General features: G+C 41.0%; 1 protein-coding gene across 4 annotated transcripts in view; it reads left to right on the top strand.

Annotated features, from left to right (window-relative positions):
* The first annotated feature begins 1,425 nt into the window (after positions 1 to 1,425).
* Positions 1,426 to 20,848, top strand: part of caln2 (calneuron 2) — a 65,736-nt gene continuing 46,313 nt past the window's right edge. For 2 of the 4 annotated variants that reach the window (XM_061250027.1, XM_061250031.1), the window contains exon 1: positions 1,426 to 1,599. In XM_061250027.1, coding sequence (XP_061106011.1) covers positions 1,550 to 1,599 — 50 coding nt within the window. In that variant the 5' untranslated portion in view covers positions 1,426 to 1,549. Of the gene's footprint in view, positions 1,600 to 11,696; positions 11,778 to 18,814; positions 18,911 to 20,848 lie in introns of those variants that run through there. The other 2 variants (XM_061250029.1, XM_061250028.1) reach the window with 2 other exon arrangements.

Raw genomic sequence — 20,848 nt, 5'->3', positions numbered from 1 at the left:
TTGATCTCCACATGTGTGTCATCTGTTGTTGACAGGAACACGCACTTGGTTTATTTGCCTGTTGGTTCATCTGCCACATATTTACAGTTAAATTGGAGGGTAAGTGATGGGTATAGATCAGCCCTAAGCTCTTCCCAGAGCTCATCCCCCTGCACGAGGAAGACTGTCACAACCATGCATTTATTCAGGCTGTGTTTAATTATTAATGGCTTTTTATTTATATTATTTATTAATGGCTTACGGTTTCTCAACAGATTGGAATGCCGGAGGTCAACTGTAGGTCTGTCTCATTGCTGTTTTTGTCTGTCACACATCAGTCCAATAGATTCTAAGCCAGGGTTGCACTTCCAAATGCTGGGCTAAAACTGGCCCAGATGAAATGTATCTACACTCTCTATAAATACACTGCAGTCCGTAAGTATTTGGACACAACGCTCCAGCAAACAGTTGTAGACAAACTATGTGGTGAAATTGCAGCCTTTCAGCTTTCATCTGAAAGAGTTTTTCCCTTTTTTTTACACAGCCAATTGTCCAAAAACCCTCAAATTAAAGTAATTATACTATACTATATAACTGCATAGCGGACATTAGGCAAATGTGGAGAGTTAGCACTGTGTGACACAGATTGGTTTGGCGGAAGGAGACGGGGAGATTGAGGGAGGGAGGGCGCTCTGCCTGTTCATGTGTGGGGTCGGCGGGACCTTGGAGGCTTGCCTTGCTCCGGTGGGCCTCCAGCAGGCTAATGCACGCATTAGCGCCTGCCGGCTGGGCCGTCACTGCAGCTCCCCAGTGTGTGCTCACACTGCCCTGAAATTAAACTACCCATCAGCATCAAGCCTTCACTCAGATTATAATTACCACAAATGTAAATGGACTTGAGAGGAAAATAATGGACTTTTCTGTTGTTTTTTTAATAACCTCCCCCCCACCCTTACTTGCTTGTTTATTTTTTTATAAAGGCTCCAGTGCAAACCTAGATGTGATTTGTCAATAATATTGCATTTTTACCAATGTGGATTTTTTTTCCCTTGCAGAAGAGTAGTGAGATGGCTCTCTTCCTAGGACCTGGCTCCCCCTGGTTAAACTAACTCTTCCAATATCCACTCGAGCATGATTCATCTGTAGAGGCTGTGTGATCTCAGCAGCCATCAACAAAACCTGTCTGCGCCTAAGTCAGCTTTAAGCTTGCAACAGACAGCATTCATCATCTGTCGTACCCGTTTCTGTTCGGTTAAAATGACTCTTGGCTGAAATGGTGACACAATTTGATTTCTCAGAAAATGTGACTCACCTCATTTCCGCTAGCGCGGCACCAGTTCCTCGAATTACAGTTCCCTCGTCCCTGTTTATTGCCATGTTGGTCGCTGTGAGCCTTCACCTCATGCAGGGCAGAGGGCAATAGGCTCCCTGGGGTGTACGATCAAGCAATGTGAAATATTGTGATACATGAGAAATATTTTGCCATTTTAACTACATTTGATTTATTATTTGATTTGATTTAGCATAGTTGTCTTATTTTGTTTAATTTGAATGGCAGGCAAAAGCAGACATGGATTTTTTGCGTATATTTCTTCATATATTTTTCCTCCGTCTTACCAGGTAGGTCAACTGAATACTCACTTTTATTTACAGTGACTGCTTGGGAATTTGCATTGTTTTACAAGTTTGTCTCCCAAACCCATACACCAAAAAAAACAACACACACATGTACGTATATATACACACACACACACACACACAAATGCACATACGTACACATATACACACACCCACACACAAACGTCATCAGAGCTATGTGCCCCTAGCAGACTTCAGAGGCAGATGCCTCGGTGGCACAGAAGGGAAGTTGTGGTGGAGTGACAGAAGGGAACAGGCGGCTCCGCTTACCAGCCCCACCATCATGGCTTGCCTTTACTGCCTGTTTTTGCTTTGTGGTCAACGTTATCAGCTCATGTAAACGCGGTCAGCCATGTCAGCCCTCTGTTAACCAGCACATCTCACAATGTAATGGGACGTCGTGATCCCTCCTCTGCACCTTACAGGACCCTGAACACGATGCATTAGAAGGTCGCAGTGCTTTGCTATCAGTCAATGTAATTAAGGTCTCTATTGTGACTGATATTTTTCCCTCCGCCTCAAACTTAAATGAGAAAATAATGTCAGTCTTCAGCAAAGCCAATGAGGTCCTTTCTCATGCTCAGAAGCCTAATAGAGTTCCCCTGCCAAAATGATTACTTTTTTATTGATCTGTCAAGGGTTATAGAAAAACTCCCTGGTCTCCTTCCTGGGCATAAATGGAGTGGATGGCCATCAGGGCGAAGGAGAGGCACTTTTGCTTTCAAGGCATGCCCCTCCACACCTTTTGATACGGCACATGATTAACCTTTTACTTCAGTTGTAACCTTTATTTAATTTTTTTATTTTATTTTTCCTCCCTCCTTCTGTCTTCACCTCTATCCTTTCTAGTAATTTCCTCATCTTTCTGAACTGCAGGGCATGGCCACGCTGTACCTGTGTGTGAGCTCCTAAGTGTTCATATTCGCATCTGACAGAATGATATACATACACCACTTCATTAGGTAGACCTGTACACAAATTCATTCATGCAAATGTTTAATCAGCTAATCATGTGGCAGCAGCTCAGTGCATAAAAGCATTCAGACATGGTGAAGAGGTTCAGTTGTTGTTCAGACCAAATATCAGAATGGGGAAGAAATGTGATTTTGACCGTGGAATGATTGTTGGTGCCAGAGGGCGGTGAGGTTCTCAAAAAATGCTGATCTCCTGGAATTTTCATGCGCAGTCTAATACAAGCCGCCAAACCTCTTAGTGGATGGGTTACAGTAGCAGAAGACCAATAAGTAAAAAAACTAATAAAAAAATACAAATGAAGTGGTCACTGAGTATGTATATACGTACACTCACTGAGCATTTTAGTCGGTATTTATTAGACTTATTATTTTACTTATTGGTCTTCTGCTGCTGCAGCCTATCCACTAAAAGGTTGTGTTCAGAGATGCTCTTCTGCATACCACCATAGTAATGTGTTGTTATTTGCTTTACTGTCACCTTCCTGTCTGCTTTGACCAGTCTGGCCCTTAACAATGGATTTGGATTAACAATGCATTTTGCTATATATAGATAGGAGGATATACAGTATCTACTGTTACCTCCTGCCCCGGAAAGCTCAAAACAATTCTATTCTGCCACCCCCAAGCAAGAAGAAATCTTGTTGGAGTGAATACCAAGAGTGGCTGCCAGCATACACCGGTGATATCCTTCTTTGTAGAGCTCTTCAGTGCTAATATCAAATTAATTCTTGCCCTAGGATTGGATCAGCATACATCAGTACTCTAGGGATGATTGCTTACTTTCTCAGTTAACCACATCTTTTAAAACATAACATTTTATAGTCTGTTGTAATGATCCTGTCATTTTGGATTGTATTATATGGACATTTGTGTTTTACTATACAATACAAGTACCATGCTCAATGTAAATGTATGTAAATTTTATTGCCTCTTTAAGAACAGCTGTTGGAAACTCGCCTCAGCCAAAAAACATTATAATAGCTGTTCCACCGCACAATGTACATACAGTATAAAAATTCAGCCACATCTGTGCTTATCTTAAATTCATAAGGGAAGGTCTGCATCAATACCAATGTCACAACCTCATTTCCACACATTTCTGCATAACCCTGTGATCACTACACCTAAATTGGGAAGAGAATTAGTCAGCATAAAGGCTTGGTCTCCAGCCGCAAGCACTATATGCACAAGGAAAGCGGGAGTGTTTGGCAGTGGAAGTGTGGTTTCTTATGTGACATGCATGCTGGAGGCAAGGTTTGCTTCTGAGCTGGGAATGGGCTACACGATTCATCTAATATTCAACTGCTAGCTCATATCTAATGGGAACATTTCTGCTGTTCTGTAGGTTCAAAGTATGTTTTAAAGTGAATCTGTGTGGATCACATTGTGTAATGTGGTTTGTTTTGGTCCATTCCAGGAAGAAATGTTCGCACACAGGTGTGAGCGTGTGCGTGTGTGTGTTTGTGTACGAATGTGTGTGCGTGTGAGTGCTGGTGTCTGCATTCCTCTATTATTACACTATTATGTGTGTTATATCTTTTATTATTTATGTATGCTTCTGCTGCATACTGTAACACTGTTCACTGTGCTGATAAAGATGCTTTGATTACTTGAAATATTTATCTTTTCTGGGAATTTTGAATCCCGTAAGAATCAAAATATATTTATTTTGTTTACTTTACAGGGAAAGAGGACAGAATCTTAGCTGTGGCAGAGTTAGACATAATATAATTCACATCTACAGTCCTTAGGCAGGCAGCTGTGATTATATGCTGCTAGAGTAGGAGATGCCAATCATTTTGGAGACGGAGTGATGCATTTCATTTAACCACCATAACAGAAACGCGGTCGCAGAATTCTGGGAATTGTAGCACACTAACAGGGTTTTGAACCTGGGGTTTCATCTAATGCCAGAGGTAGTAGGTCTCAATTGCCGGCTGGAAATTGATATCAAATGATAAAAATCCCTTAATGCAAAGGAACAGGATTGAAGACCCAAACAGATTGTAGTAGAAAACTTAGTGCAGATGGCTGAAAGATAATATTATATTTAATTCTAATTTCTGTATTTTATTTTTCAACTATACACCATCTTTATGAGTTTTTCTGCCCCTGAAGGGTTTGGCTTTATTGGATTTACACAGCAAGAGAGTGAAAGCTTTCTCAGAGAGCTTTTATTATTGCATTATAAAAATTTTTTTTACAAGTGTGTCTCTGCAATGTAAAGCCATAATGTAATACCAAAGAAACAATGCAATGCCCTATTCATTAAGAAATGCCTATTTCTCGTATGCCATAAGGCCACCATCATCTAGTAACAGCTTTCAAGCCTAGAACCCAAAGGTTATTACAATTTGACGGAGTTTCAACTGCTAGATTTCATTGAAATGCATTGATTTTGATAAAAGAATATACAGCACCCTTTGCTGCTTGCTGGCCAGAGAATCTATGTTCCCCCATGTGCTTTCACATACTGAACAGGTGAAGTGCCACTGTAAACAGTAGCATGATACATAGACAAGGCCACACCTGATAGGTGAATACCCTCTTAGATATGGAGAATGTTTCCTGGTGTTTCATGGGTATGCATAGGTAAAATCTGTAAGCACCCATCATTTGTCATCATTTGCCAAATGAGCAGAGGTGGGAAAGTAATCCTCCCCAGCATTTTGTTCCAATCACATGGATTTGCTAATTAGCAGTTTTTCAGCCAGGAGGTAGAACTAATGAGTTAAATCAACGGGCTGAGTTCATGAGTGGAAGAAACACATGGCAGGACTTTTGCTTTCTGAACCCTGGACTTTCCTCCTGTGAGTCTCTGAGAAGCAGTTATGCAAATGATAATTACCCGACTAACTAAGGGAACTACGGACCCGAAAAAATGCAAAACTAGCACCTGGCATAGAATACTGATGTCTACTTGGCAAGGAGATTAGCATTTTAATGTCACGGTGAACTTTAAAGTCTTATGAATTTCAATGAATGTGAATGAATCTATCATTATCTGTCACAATTACAATGATGGAGCGAAGGCCAAGTCTGGGTTCTTTTTTGGTACCCTTGCTTTAACAGTTGTTTTGGAAACATTGACTTCTTATTTTTTGTTTGTGACCTTTGGCAGAATGACAGGCTGCAGTGGGAGTTGCATGCCTAAGTGTCCCTCAGCACGCCTTGTCAGGTGAGGCGACCTCCCTCACACGCTCTGCTCTGCTGAAGCACTGGTCATCTGCCGTGGTATTGCCGTATCGGAGGCCAATCTGTGTGCAAATGGAGCACAGATGCCCTGTCTTTTTGAGCCCAGTCGGATGTTATCAAGAGCAACTGCCTGCCCAGTTGGAGTTGTACTAGAGATGCTGGCAGTCCTGAAATGTCCTGAAAATAGTCTGTGCGCCTGCAGCCATGAAAAGAGAGTGAGAGTGAGAGAGTGCGAGAGACAGAGAGAGAGAGAGTGAGGAGACAGCAAAATAGTTCCAAACTAATTCCCTCTTTCCTTTTCAGCACACACCATCTTGCCTCAAATGTGGTGACACAACCCATCCCACATCATCTCAGGAGAACCCCCTCCCCCCATATTCACATTCACTGCAGTATGTCCGTTTACTCCACCCACACCCTTCCTCAGCTTCCAAAGGTCCTGAAACTGCACTGTGAGATATCACTCATCTCCAATCTCCATGGCCTCTACAGTACGATCATACAGGAACTGCAACATGTAATGTGTTTGTCACAAATGAATATATTGCTGCTATATATCTGCTGCAGGAGTCTCTGGGCAGAATATACAGGGTGAGAGAAATATGTTTTCTTCAACCAGTGCCAGTATGATCACCATGTTACAGTCAGAGTGAAGAACAGAATTTGACATTGTTATGTCTAAAAAAACTTGATTTAATGCCATATATTTGTTTGAGACATAGATACAGGTTATGCAGGCATCGATATTGTGGTCTGGATGGTTACCCATGGATATTTACAGATGCAAGGTGCAAAGATCTCAAAATTGTAATGAATGAAACTACCTAAATAGAAATACATGGCTTATTCACACCATGGTGCCTAAACTGGGTTTGTATTTCTTCTCTGCTGTTATGCGATTCAACCGGAACCAGGTCATGAGCACAGCTGCATGTGTTGTGTAGTGTGCTTATGAGCTTTAACTTGCAAGTGTGACCATGTGTAATTAACTACTAATAGCACTGTGGTTACACAGCAAGTGATATGATGGAATTGACTTTGTGACTGGACAACAACTAAAGGTTTCATTGTACTTGAGGTTTTTGAGGAAATTGCCAGTTTTAAACCAAAAGAGGTTAAAAACAAAGAGGAAATACAGTAAACACAAAAGCAACAGAAAGGTTAGGTTGGACTTTGTTGTGTGATGATTGGTCTGTGAGACCTGGCAGATTATTTAATGCATGCATTCATTGTCAATGACTACAGAAAACAAAATGCATGAGTCAAACAAAATTTCCTGAAATATGAATGAGTATTGTCAGCGAGCCCTGTAGTTGTGTGTGTGTGTACCGCTTGGTACATTTTATCTATGCAGATGTTCAGCTATGATAGGTCTACAGGGTGTATAGAAAGCAGCCAACACATACAAATCTTTTTATACAGAAAACACAGGGGGAAAAAGTGCAGGTCAGGGTGTACTACAAAGAAAACCATTTCAAACCCTGCACATAACAAAGAACATATCAATCCCTGAACAATAAATGCACTAACAGCAAAAAGTAATTCAGTGGTATAAGTGATCATGGGAGAACAGAGTTAAACAGTGAAAGTATAGTAAGTACTGCAGTTCTCCAGCGTCTTCATCATTTCCCCTGTGCAACACAATGCACAGAACCAAACACATCCAGTACACGTATGCAAAGTGTTCAGCCTAAAGTCAACTGATAAAGAACAATGAACTAATAGAGTATATTCGGTCACTTGTCGACTTATATCAAATAATCTATCAATAGTTAATTTAACACTGAGAATGATTGTGTGTACAGTACTTTACTATGACAAACTACAGTAATGTGCTTCATCGCTGTTTCTAATGGCATAGTTGTAGCTGATTAAACAAAAAATGGAAGGCCAGTATAGTAGGACAGAGGCAGACACCTGATATTTTACTGTATTTCCCATGAACACTCGTTTAGACACCTCCGGCGGTTCAGACTGGCACACACTGGAGCCTTCTTCTGCACCTGCTAGCTGTCCATCTCCTCCTCATCGTCACTGCCCGCTTCAGTGGCACCACAGCAGGGACCGGCAGATCATCCCCCCCCCTCCATCAGCGTCCCGCTGCATCTGTGCCGTCTCACCGTCTCATCTGTAGAGCACAGATTTCCTCACAGATACGGCACGCCTTACCTCCTGATCTCAAACGCGAGGCTCCTTTCCGTTGCCGGGGAAGATTGCAGTGGTTTTAAAAGGTTCTTCATTAGTATGCGTGTGTGTGTGTATGCACTGTACAGTGTTCCTGGGATGGGCGAGGCCAGGGGCACACGGAAATGGATGGGCTGTCTGTCTAATGCGATTCCCCCCGACCCCACCTCCTCTTTGCCTAATGCACCTACCCCTCCTCCGCGTACATGCGGTGACAGCCTCACAATATGTCCCGATTCATAAAGTTAATCTAATTGATCAGTGGTTATATCACAGGCACTGTCAGAGATGTATGGAAACTGTTCCTGATCTCAGAGCCACACCTCCATAGGTTTCCAGATCCTTGCACATTCTGACCCCCATGGGGATTCAACATGCTGCGATATCCTATATCCTCAATATATTTAGTAAAATGATGATTACAATCTTTAGTAAAAAATATATAGAATATATAGAATTTACATAAAATGCTTTTCATATACGACTGTGCCTTTCAGAGAAATTGAATACTGTATGTGTTTTTAAATAACATATATAAACAAACTATACTGCAACATACAGTATATAAGCAGAGTATATGCATTTATTGCAATTTACAAATATTGCGCTGATCTTTGTCATCTTTGTTAGTGAATATTATTGTCATCTTTTTAAGTCATGTTGTTCATCAGACATCATTGTCATCAACTCTATCTAAAGTGAGAATGCTGTTAGCACATCGTCCTCATCGGAAGTGCAGAATCTTTTAGCCTCTTTATCCTAAAGACAAAGGATTTGATTTATTTCACAAGATAACTGAGAGAAATACAGCCACCTGGAAGCTTGAGGAATGTGATTTTGTTTTTACATTTTAGTAGATAAACACTGTTATTGCGTGTTACTACTATCAAGTATTATGCTATTTGCCCTAAAAAAAGGCTCTATTCATACTGTATGTTAGCAATATTTTGAAAACAGGCACACTATAATGCACAAATACCACTCCCTCAGTTTAGCTGATGTGACCAATGTTTTTGATAGCCACAGTTTTTTGGGCTGTTTGTGCTTTGAGAGGGTTGCTTTTTGAGACGGGTAGGTCTTTTTTTTTCCCTCTCCATCCCTTGTAGTGTTTCTTCGCTGTTGATTCTCCTAATACGTGCGTTTCTCCATTCCTCGCACGTCATGATTCTGCACCAGCCTCGCCGTGCCGTGGCACCCATCAGCACGCGGAGCGGTCCGCTTGCTTGATCCGCTTCTGTGAATCTGTGAAGAGGGAATGAGTCAGTGCTCCTACAGCACTCTTTCTGCTCTGCCTCCGTTCCCTACACCTCGCCGGGCCCGCGCTGCCTTCCAAAACGCCTGTCTCCTCCCGTGTCAAGCTAAACCGTGACTGCTAAAGCTGTCACAGTGTGCTGAATTTCTCAGTTCACAGGGAAAAGGCAGGACTTTCTCAATGACAGCCAGCCTAGTCCTGCCTTTAGCGCCGTGGCTAGCGCAGCAACTTTATTTTGTAGCACTGTGCAATTCTGAGCGAATGCCAATGCTGTCATCCTTAGGGCAGGCCATCTACACCGTGCTACTGTCCCTGAGGGAGCAGGTAGCGCACGGCTGAAAGGCTGACGGCCCACTGACTGAAGTGGGGCTGAACTAATGAGAGATACTGGCTCTTAACCAACTGCCGATGCCAATGGGTTTGATTGATGGACTGAGTCAACCCAAGCGACAAACCCAAATGACCATTCTTTTCCTTAATGATTTGTAACCTTAAGCTTAGGAAAATAAATGCATCATTAGTTTGATGTCTACTTGAGTGATACGTATGTCAAAATGACTTAATATCGGTCATATAATGTATACAATTTCTGACTTGTTTTTTTAATGAACAGATGTTTTCAGGGATTTGGAACACAAACACTCCCAATGACCAGTCATAAGCCAGCGAGTTGTAGCTGATTTCATATGCCCTGCATGTCAATGCTAGCGTGTCAGGGCTGCTGAGGTTCATTCAGTATATCAGTGCTCATTGGTTCTGTAGCTCACTAATCAATGTTCCATTGAAACTACTGGCTAAATGTATGAAAGTCAAATTGTACAAATTTCTCATCAATAAGTGCTAATTGCATAATTCCAATCTAGTCATTATTGTCCACCATCTATCCTTGACTACATGTGATTCTTACCCCAGGGGAAAGAATCAGTCATCAGTCAGTGCTCCTCCATCATGTACAGCCAAAGGGTCTTCCAGAAAGCAAAGCCTGTTTAATCCCGATTTTCATGTCAACAAAACCAGCATGCTCACCCATAAATCAGCGCTCAGAATACAATCCTATTGACTGAAGAGATAACAAATTAACACCTCTGAGTCTTTAGTTCAGTGAATATGCTGTATTTACTCTTACCCAGTGCCAGCCCTAGCCTGCTCATTGGATTTTAAATAAAACAGTGAATATGAGGTTTTCGGAAAGTGCTAAGCAGCTTATTCTGTCACTTACTGGATTGAGTAGGCTCTCCTCATACTGTACCTCTGTATGTACATACAGTGGTGTGTTGGGATTCACAATAGCACATAATATGCATGTGGGGTAAAGTTGATCCCTGAGGACAGGCTAAACTCTTTGAATGCCCTCAGTGGATATCTTGGATTAGCAAAATGTATAAATAAATAAAAAAGCAAGTGTTTACTTGAGACCCACACAGGTAAAGTCACAGAGGACTGACAGCTTTATCACTGCATAAATGAGTGTGAAAGAGCGAGAACTTAATTTAACACCCATTAATCGGTAATGAGAATGTGTGGGTTAGCCCTTTGGCAATGAGTGGGGGAGGATAGACAGTAGTGATCTTACTGTGAAATCAGATGATTGTGGGTTTGGAACCCAAATGGAGCGGTGGTATTTAATTTTTGGAAAAAGTGCTAATCCATTTTCCCCATGTGGGTTGTGGTTGTCGCATGTGGAGAAGGGAAAGGAAGCAGATTTTCTCCCCTTCAATGGGAATTCTCTCCTGAATTCCTGGACCACCTCAACAGGGTCCAGGGGAGGGGTGAGCCATTGTTCTCAGAGAAACTTCTGGATTGCTGAGTGCCCCTAAGAAAGTCATACCTAGGACCTTAAAGAGGGAACACACTTCAAATGCCCACTCCTCCATGATATCATACTTAGCCATAACACATGACCAAAGGTGAGAATACTAACACAGACCTCCCATTATTAATATCTTATTATATAATTATTATTTTATGCTTTTGTTTTAAAACCTGAATTAGTATACACAGAACTTGTTTGTCTTCACTGGTGACTCATTGGTGTGTGTTTCTCATCTTCGCCATATGTTGACAAATGGGGTTGTCCTTGAATCAGGGTGCCTGGGTTGTACTTTAGGAAGACAAAATCTGCTGTGCTTTTGAGCAGAGATGCCCTTTTGTTCAGTCCTTTTCTTAGTTATCTCAAATACACATTGCAAGGTTAAGTGTTTTGCTTATTTGCCAGGCATCCTAATCCAGGCCAAAATATGAATCCATAGCACAGATTTCATAACATGGTCCATCACCATCACAATTCAAAGAAAAAGGGTGAGACTACAGGTATGTACTTCCTCCCCTGACCCAAATTAGATGACCCCAAGGTACAGGATATACACTTTACAGACGGGGTCCCCAAGCATGGTCCTGGAGAACTGCAGGGTGATCTGGTGTGCACTTTATCAACCAATTAAAGCAGCTGATTACTTTTGTGTCTGATTTTAGATGAAATCAAAACCCCAGAGACCCAGCTGCTTTCCAGGACCAGGGTTAGGCACCCCTGCTCTACAGAAATGAGTCATCAGAAGGTGAGATGATGGACTGAGTGCTTCTGTTCAGCTGACAAAAGCTGATTGTTGCACTACTGTAGTGATGCAATCAGGACTGCCTACCACCAGTCCAGTTATTCTGATGCCAGGCTCACATAAGTGGTAGGGGGTGAAGTGCATTTTACAACAAGGTCTCTGCACACTATACAAATCAAGGAGTGAAAATTAGAACAAAAGAGGCAGATGAAATGTGAGAAACACGTGGTCTATGAAAAATGATTTAACTGACAGTGTTCACAATGATGGAATAAAACAGTAAATAAGTGTGAGCACACAGCCACTGATTAAACTGAAAGTGTATTTTCAGTCCTGATTTGAAAATGGTGGCAATTTCTGATTCTGTAACTATGGCTGTAAGCCTGTGCCATAAAGTGGGATCTTTAGAAGGGAAGGACCTAACACCTGCAGACTTTTTGGAAACGGAAAGCTGAGAGATGAGCAGAATGCCTTATAGGCTCGTCAGACGTCTATAAACTCAATCTGATATTTTATGCAGGAATGCAGGAATGCAGGAATATAACATTCGTAGAGTTGTTGGAAGACAGCTTAGAAATGGTAGTTTGGATATATGTACACAATCCCCCCCAATTCTTCCCTCCATATAGATTTTCTAGTTTACCTACTAGTATAATATATCAAACTTATAGGCCAGCGGAGGATGGGCATGCCCCTAGAGCCGGGATCCACCAAAGATTTCTTCCCATCAGGGAGTTTTTTCTTGCCACTGTTCGAGGGTTGTTTACTGCATGCTTTTCGGGGGCTTAGAGCTAATATGTTTTATTCTATTCTGTGTTACTCCACAAAGTGTATTTGTGACAGTCTTCTGTGAAAAGCAGTATACAAATAAAATTGAATTGAATTGAATTGAACGTATGTCTACAATTTTTTTAAAATATTAGGGTGATGGTTACATTTTTTGATTTACGGAACTATACAATCTAGCAACCACAACTATGTGCATTTGTTTATGTGTGGCGTTACCTCATTTGCATATCAGTGGAATGCCCAGAAGTATCTGCCAAAATCTCCTTTTCTGCTGTAGGATAACAGTGCCTACCACCGATCCCATTATAATGTTGCTGGAGCACCTAATACATTACATGGAGAAACTGATTACGGTCGGGTGCAGCTGATTAAAATCCGGTGCAGCTGATTAAATTAATAGGTATCTGAGTTTTAATCCAATTAACGCTTTAATTAAGTGATTAAGATGTTAGGCACATGCATTTAAAGCAGAAATCCTTGCAGTGGACAGGGCAGACAGATAGAATTTGGTGTTTGAGCATTTCTCTCTGAATCTGGATATTGCAAATGAAGGTTTAATTATATATTCAAATTAAATTTTGTAAAATATGTTGGAGGAATGAATATATTACCAGAGGTCCACACATCGCTTAGACGGAGCAGTATTGCCCATGCTTAAGGGTGGGAAGCACATTTCTATGCCTCTCACAAATCAGATTAATATCGTGCCCATTTCTAATTACTAATATGCAACGAAAGGCAAGTTGGAAAATTGGTTTCTAATGAGCTCCTATTGATTACCCAGAAAGATGGTAGTTTTTTTTTTTTAATAAACAGTAAACTACTAAGTTGTTCACTGTAATTATCTTTCCTGGAATATAGTTATCAAGCGCAATTTGGTGCTGCTGTGTGGTGTCTGAATATTTTCTTATGGTTCTATTACAAGTTAGATAGAGTTGGTAGCAATGTCATTGTAACCTGGCCAGCCAATCTGGTAGAGAACAGGTCGGACAATTGAATCTGTTCAGATTGTACAGTATATGCAGGAAAATGTTATTTCACTCATATTATTTTAACTCTAATAGTGTCTGAGACTAATCGAATTTACTCAACTGGAATCCCAAAAACCCCTCCAGCCAAGACAAACAGAAATGAAAAACATATATAGTATGCAAACAATGTTTATAGTGTGGGTGAAAATCTTTGGGGTGGGAGTTCCACTTCAACTTCTACATTGTGCCCGCAGAGTGATGCTATATTTTAGCATTTGCTTCACCAAATATTTTGTTTCGTTTTGAGAAAATAATTATATTGGAAATAATGTGCGGCATTTTCACAATGATAACTACTATTTGAAGAGTCAATAAGATATCAATGCCAGCTCTACATCACATTAATGTTAGCTCCTATATATGAACCATTATGGCTGTTATATGAAATACACTACACCTAGAATTTTGCAATTCATTTAGCTCATATTGAAAATTATACTGCATCTTTTTATACTTGGGGATGCAAAATAAAGTGTGTGCAACTAAAACAAACAGGAGTGTCACCTATTTTTAATTGGAAAAATCTATTGTTTAACTAGGTAGCTAACTTGTCTCCTTAACTGGTAGCAAATTCATACTATCATACTAAGATAAATAATATTAGTTTTAATAAAGAATGAATAAGAATCAGTATTATCTTACTTTAAGGAAAAGGATGCTATGATAGTTTAATCTTTGCTACTGGTGCTATAGCTAATGTTAGCAGTATGGGTTCACTTGGTTCTCCATCTCACTTTCAGTATGAATTAGCTTTATTGAGCTCTTTTTATGGAAGTTAGTTGGAAAACTGTTGCAGAAACAAAACGCAATGGCTACATTAAGTGTTCCTGCACTGTAGCACTAGGCATACATTATATTAGTTAGGTGAAATACATGCTTGGTAGGTTAGTAACAAAGCTTTAATCTGCTTTGTTCGTCAGTGCATATAAAACGCCCATTGTACACTTTCCTATCCTTGGTGACACCTGGGAAGCAACGGCTTTTAGAACTACTGAACTAATACTGACAAATGACCAAAGTAACATAGCTACAGATATATTTGATAAAATACATTAAAGCAAAACTGCCTGTGAAGACGTATGTACACATCATCTGTGGTTGGCTGAGCTGAACCCGGCTGCAGCGTCACTACCATGGGCGTATAAAACTGCTTCGCCAGGCCTGTTCATTTGGCGCGCTTCCTGTCCTCTAGAGTTGGCTCCAGCTATCAGCCATTGTTTTGTCGGGTTGTCTAATCATTCTGACCTGTGCAGAAAATTGTTTCACTTTATAACCTGGAAGTGTTTTAACGTAGTAAGTAAGTGTTGCATATGAGAAGACAGGACAAAAAGGCTTTTATCTGATTAAACACAAACATCCGACGGAGTCATCTTCCTGCTCATGCTGTTCGTCCCGTACTGACTTTGCCTCCAGTTAGCTAATTATGCCTAGTATTTCCCCAGTGCGCCTGGTAATATCTACTGTTCCCTGTAGGAGTATACCCCCTTGGGAATTGCGGTTAAATACGATTAAATTTGCATCACTCAGATGTAAGTAGTATTCTATCTATGTTGCCACAGAATAATGACACCTTTTCCCCTGACATTTACTATTAATGAAGGCTGGACCTTAGGCACTCCGTAAAATGCCAAAATTCAAGTCGCGCATATGAACCCTCAAATTGACTCTGACCATTATTTATTAGCCTAATGGACAGCTTTTTTTCAAGAATGTATCATTCATATTTTTTAGCCTACGCGTTGACTTTCGTTATGATCATACATTTTACATCGCGATTCAAAACGATAGGCTTAGGCTATATTTTAAACGATTTAATGGTTTTAGCCTACCTTTGGTAATTAGCCTACACATAAGGTGACATAGGCCTATGTTATAATAGTTGGTTTATTCTGGGGCATGAATGCAAACAAATACAAAAAGTATTTATTGTATCTATTGTAAACCTATTGAGGAAAGCTATATTTATTTTTAAAAAAGAGATTTGTCATGTTTCTGATTAATGCTCACCATATTGGTGACTAGCACGGTGGAGATGCGCACGTCTACAGTGGAGGTGGATGAATCTGTTGTCATAGACCGGACATACTATCAGCAAGTAGGTTATTATAGAGTTACCCAGGGTTCTATTTAACCTCTACTATAAGTGTACAAATGCAACAGTTTAAACGTCCGCGTCAACTCCCGTATTAGCATTTTTGTTCCTATTCTAGCGAACAAAGCCATATTCTCCGCAGTTGATTCCTGAGGAAATTGATAACTGCGCATAGGATGTGATTAATTGTGGGAAAGTGATGGCAAGACCATCGCTGTGTCACACTGGGACAAATGTTAAAGTGTAAACGGCCAGAGACTACCTGAATATTATTAATCAGGAATACAAGTATTATCTTAATTACTGAAATCTAACACCTTTTTTTTTTAACTTAATTTCAGTGGTGTCAAAATAATGTATTTTATTCTGTGCTATTTGTTCACCGCCATGAAAAGGAATTGTGAAAGTGTAGTCAAATGAAATCTAGGCTCTTTTTTACGAGATAGGGGCTTGCATTCCTGTTCTTACACATAGCCTAGTGAATAAAATAAGATTGCGTCACTGTCTGTACTCAGTTCAACTCAGTTCAATCGGGGCATGATTGTTGGTACCAGACGGGCTGGTTTTAGTAGTTCTGTAACAGCTGATCTTCTGGGATATTCACTCACAACAGCCTCTAGAGTTTACTAAGAATGGTGCGAAAAACAATAAACATCCAGTGAGCGGCAGTTCTGCGGACGGAAACGCCTTGTTGATGAGAGAGGTCAGGGCCAGAGAAGGGCCAGGCTGGTCTAAGCTGACAGGATAGGTGACAGTAACGCAAATAACTACGCATTACAACACTGGTATCCAGAAAAGCATCCATGAACACACAACGCGTCAAACCTCAGCAGAAGACCGAATAAGTCTTCTGCTGACTTCTGGCTACAGCAGCAGAAGACCGAATAAGTCTAAAACAATACGTCTAAAAAATACCTAATAAAGTGCTCACTGAGTGTATATCATTATTATACATACATCATTATGTCTACTGAAATGAACTGTATGGCGAAGCTTGCCAATCCTTGGGAAATAGAAAATCTACGTTTCACTTAATCTGTAGTGTGATTCAAATGAAAAGTGCCATCACTGACAATTATGGTAATTTAAAGCAATCAGTCGCTGGTCACCGCTCTGATTCAAGCTCCTCCGCTTCAATTTCTCATGCAGATATCACAGATTCTCAGCCCACCTGGTAATGATCAGGAACGATAACGTAACAGACTGCCTGCACCAGTTGACTCATGCATCCGTGCTTCTATAGGCAAAGTGTGCATCCTTCTCAAACCGTACCATGGGTTAATTCTGTCACGGAAATAATTATTAATGGATTGGTAACAAAACGGACCCAGTTTCTCTGAGCCGTGTTTGTATCTGTGTGCATGTGATTCGGTATTGAAAACAGAAACTGCTTGTTGGGCTATTTGGAGGGAAGCAGCTCTGAATTTATTGGTGATTTCTCTTGAATCTGACCACCAGCATGCCATAAATAGCGATCTATCTGAAGATGTGAACAGGGAGAACCCGTCTGTAATATTGGAGTGAGTACAAAGGTGGAGTCTCGTTTGTTAAACCAAAATACATTTTTAACTTCGGAAATGGAGATGATGAAGACAGACAAGGGACATTGAAATTGATGGGAGTAGCGGGGAGAATGCGACTCCAGTTGGATGGTTTGGGCTGGAACTGGGGCATCGAACACACATGGACGTGTCATCGGAGAAGGCGATCAGTCTAACCTTTTGTAGCGATGGAACGATAGCTAAAACCGCGAAGAAAGGGAATGGACATTTTCTTTTTTACCAATATTGCTTCACCAGAATCTGAGTGTTGCACGTTGCCATAAAACAGCTTGACTATAGTTATCTTCTTACAGTAGCGACGGATTTAATATTTTGAAGGTTACCTTAACAGGTAAGTTGTTTTGCACGGATATGGCGATTGTATATTTTCATAATTATATCACTTCACTTTATCACTGGTCATTAATATTTCATGCCCTGAGTAGGAAGGTGGCGGTATTTAAGCGTCTCCCACGGCCATTAAATTCACCGGCACAGATCAAGATATTTCACCTGTTGTAATTGAAATTACTCAAATACTCAAAAGAACACATGGTGCGGTGACGTTCAATATAAATGTAACAAATTCATGTGGATTAATATCGATTAAAGATGTTACAATGTTTTGTTTTGTTTTTTCATTCCACGTTTTACGCGTTTTTGCTTGTGGAGTGATGAAACTTAATTTCCAGTCACTGCTGAACGCATTGCAAACAGCCAGTTTTGTTTGCTGTATCAGCACAATCGATAGATTACATTTTCTAGTCAGAACCATTTAAAGGCCGATAACCCTTTATGTGTGGAAGCGCTTACGTAAATCCAGTTGATGGGGGGTGTGGGGGTAGGCTTTAGTGCAGACGGCGCATCTTAATAGGCTGCTGGGTAACTTTCAACAGACAATTTTAAAGGTCATTGCATTATGTCCCAGATGCATACTCTTGCAGTAATACTTTATTCTATATTGTGTTTCGAATTTCATCATGAACCAAAAAATACATATTTTATGTGATTAAACCATACAAGCATTGTTGTTTTTTCCCATCATCGGGTGACGAATTATAAGGAACATCTCATTTTAAACTAATAAATAATTCCAAAGATTTCTTAAATAATAAAGAATTCCTCATCAAAAAGCCACTAGAGCGCATTTCTGCCTAGACAACTCTGTCCTCTGTTACATCGAAGGGGACTAATTGCTCTTGCAAGTGAAGAATAGAGGGGGGGCGGGGGCAGGTTGTGTGGGAGCAATGTGTCCGGTCCTTTTCACACAAATCAAGGAGAGTGCCGTGGCTTGGCGCATGGGCTTGGACCTGAAGGTTGTAGTGATGCGGGGCTGCAGGGCTCCTGCTCTCATTAGGCGCGTTCTAATGAGTCCGGTCTCACATGTTGTGGAACATGGGCGCGGGCGAGTACCTGCTTCTCCACGCCGCTGAATTATTAACCTCGAGGTCCCCGGTGCCGATGCTGTACTTGGATAGTCCCAAATTCGGCGAGGCAGTTAGGGTGAGCCGTCCAGCGGACACACTGCCGCTCTCGAGAGTCTCCCCTCTGGCTGGATATGGAGGTCACCGATCCGCTTAAGACGGAGGGAGAGGGGCCGTGTGCCCTAGACGAAGTGGCGGTGGAGACCCCGACTTTGGAGCCGGTCATGCTGCAGTATCCCTCGGAGTACGATCCGTACGGGTAAGCACGCCAGCAGACCGGTCGGAGCTGTGCAAGAATAACATGTGCAGCAAGCGTGGCAGTGGACTTAGGTTCTGTATTCCTCCACTCGCACGGTAAGACGCTTGTGTCTTACCTTATCTGAGTAAGGACCTGGGTTGTGAGGATTTTCCTCTGAATAGCTGTTGTCATTGCTTTTTATATATTTTCCCTTTTACAACCTTGTTTATATAGTGAGGCACTCAGTATATGTTTCCAGCAGCCTTGGTCCATTGTGTGCCCAAGGGGGTTACATACTTAAAGACTGCATTTATGAGAAACCGCCATGGGATGTAATCAAATCTGGAGCGCTCTATGACCAAAGAAGTATTTTTTCTTGCTTCTTTGCATTCAGACACTGATTGCATAAGTGTAATACTGTACTTGTCAATTGAAGTAAGACTGATTTCTCCAGTCCAGTTTTATTTATGCAGTGCCAGAAGTGGTTTTGATTGGGTCTGCTGCAAAAAGCACTGAAGCTGATTATGCATTTCCTTTGCTGGCCAGGAAGGGATATATTTTCTTGTCTAAATACAGAGCAATATAATTTATTTTCTTGTCTTGGCATGCTGCAGGTAGGGGTTTGTGTATGGCAGTACAGGGTGCCAGGTTAAAGGAGTCTGTGCTCAGTGTGAAAATTGACCGGCTCAGTGTTTGGGAGCCTGTAAGCTTGGGAGTGAATGTACGCACACAGAATAGTCCCAAAGTCCTGGACTGTGTGTTTACCCTGGATGTCAGGAACAAGCATCCGTGCCATCTAAGTGCTTGTTTAATAACACTGCTCTTGGGTGCCCCAAAATGTTACAGTGGTTAGGATACTGGGCTTGTAGCTCAATAGTGGTGGGTTTGATTCTCAGGTGGGGCACCGCCACAGTACCCATGAGTATGGTACTTAACCTGAATTGATTCAGTCAAATATCTAAATGCTGTATAGATGCACTGTTTGTAAAAATGTAAGCCATACAAGCCATTCTGGATAAGAACATCTACTAAATGGCCAAATATAAACATGTCAGTTGGGAATGCATTCTCATAAATATGAATGTTGTCATCCATGGCTATTTAAGCATTTTAATGATACGCTGGGAAACTTCAGAATTTCAATATTATTGATGCTGGCTAGGAAAACTGCGTTTAGTGTGTGCACCTCTGCAGTATACACAATCGATATAATGAACTTTAAATAAAGAATGCTTCTCCCCAGCCAGAATTTGTGGAGACCTGATGTAGAGGAAAGCTTTTGACATTTGAACAAGTGCAAGTTGGGCAAGTTGTGTGGGAGTTGTGATTGAAGTTGCAATTTGAAAGCACTTCGCTCTCACCTGAGAATTCAATGGCAAGAGAATTCAAAAAGCCAGAAGATGCTTCAGCCTTTTTCTGCCCAAACTGAAAATAGGACTTCATATTTCCTTTCAGACAGAAATTGCTGCCTAATTAAGTCTCTCCAGGTATCTGAAGAGACAGTAAATAAAAAAATCAAAAGAAGGTAAAAAATGTGGCTCAGCGATCACTTTATGAACAATTTATTAGGTATTAGACATGACTTATTGTTCATTTGCTGCTGTAGCCTGTCCACTTAGAGGTTTGAAGCATTGTGTGTTCAGAGATGCTCTTCTGCATACCACTGTTGTAATGTGTGGTTATTTACATTACTGTCACCTTCCTGTTAGCTTAGACCAGTCTGCCCCTTTACCTCTCTCATTAACGATGCATTTTTGCCTACAGAACTGCTGCACCATTCTCTGAAAACTCTTGAGACTGTTTTGCATGAAAATCCCGGGAGATCAGCAGTTTCTGAGCTACTCAAACCAACCTTTCTGGCACCAACAATCATGGTCAAATCAAAATAAAACAAACATCAAATAAACGGTGGCATTTCTATTACTCAGAGGTAGATTGCAGAGGTAGTCTATCTCAGTT

Source organism: Conger conger, chromosome 7 (assembly GCF_963514075.1).
Source record: "Conger conger chromosome 7, fConCon1.1, whole genome shotgun sequence".
Lineage (NCBI taxonomy): Eukaryota > Metazoa > Chordata > Actinopteri > Anguilliformes > Congridae > Conger > Conger conger.
The sequence above is the reverse complement of the archived record's forward strand: the minus strand, read 5'-3'. Positions and strand labels throughout refer to the sequence as shown.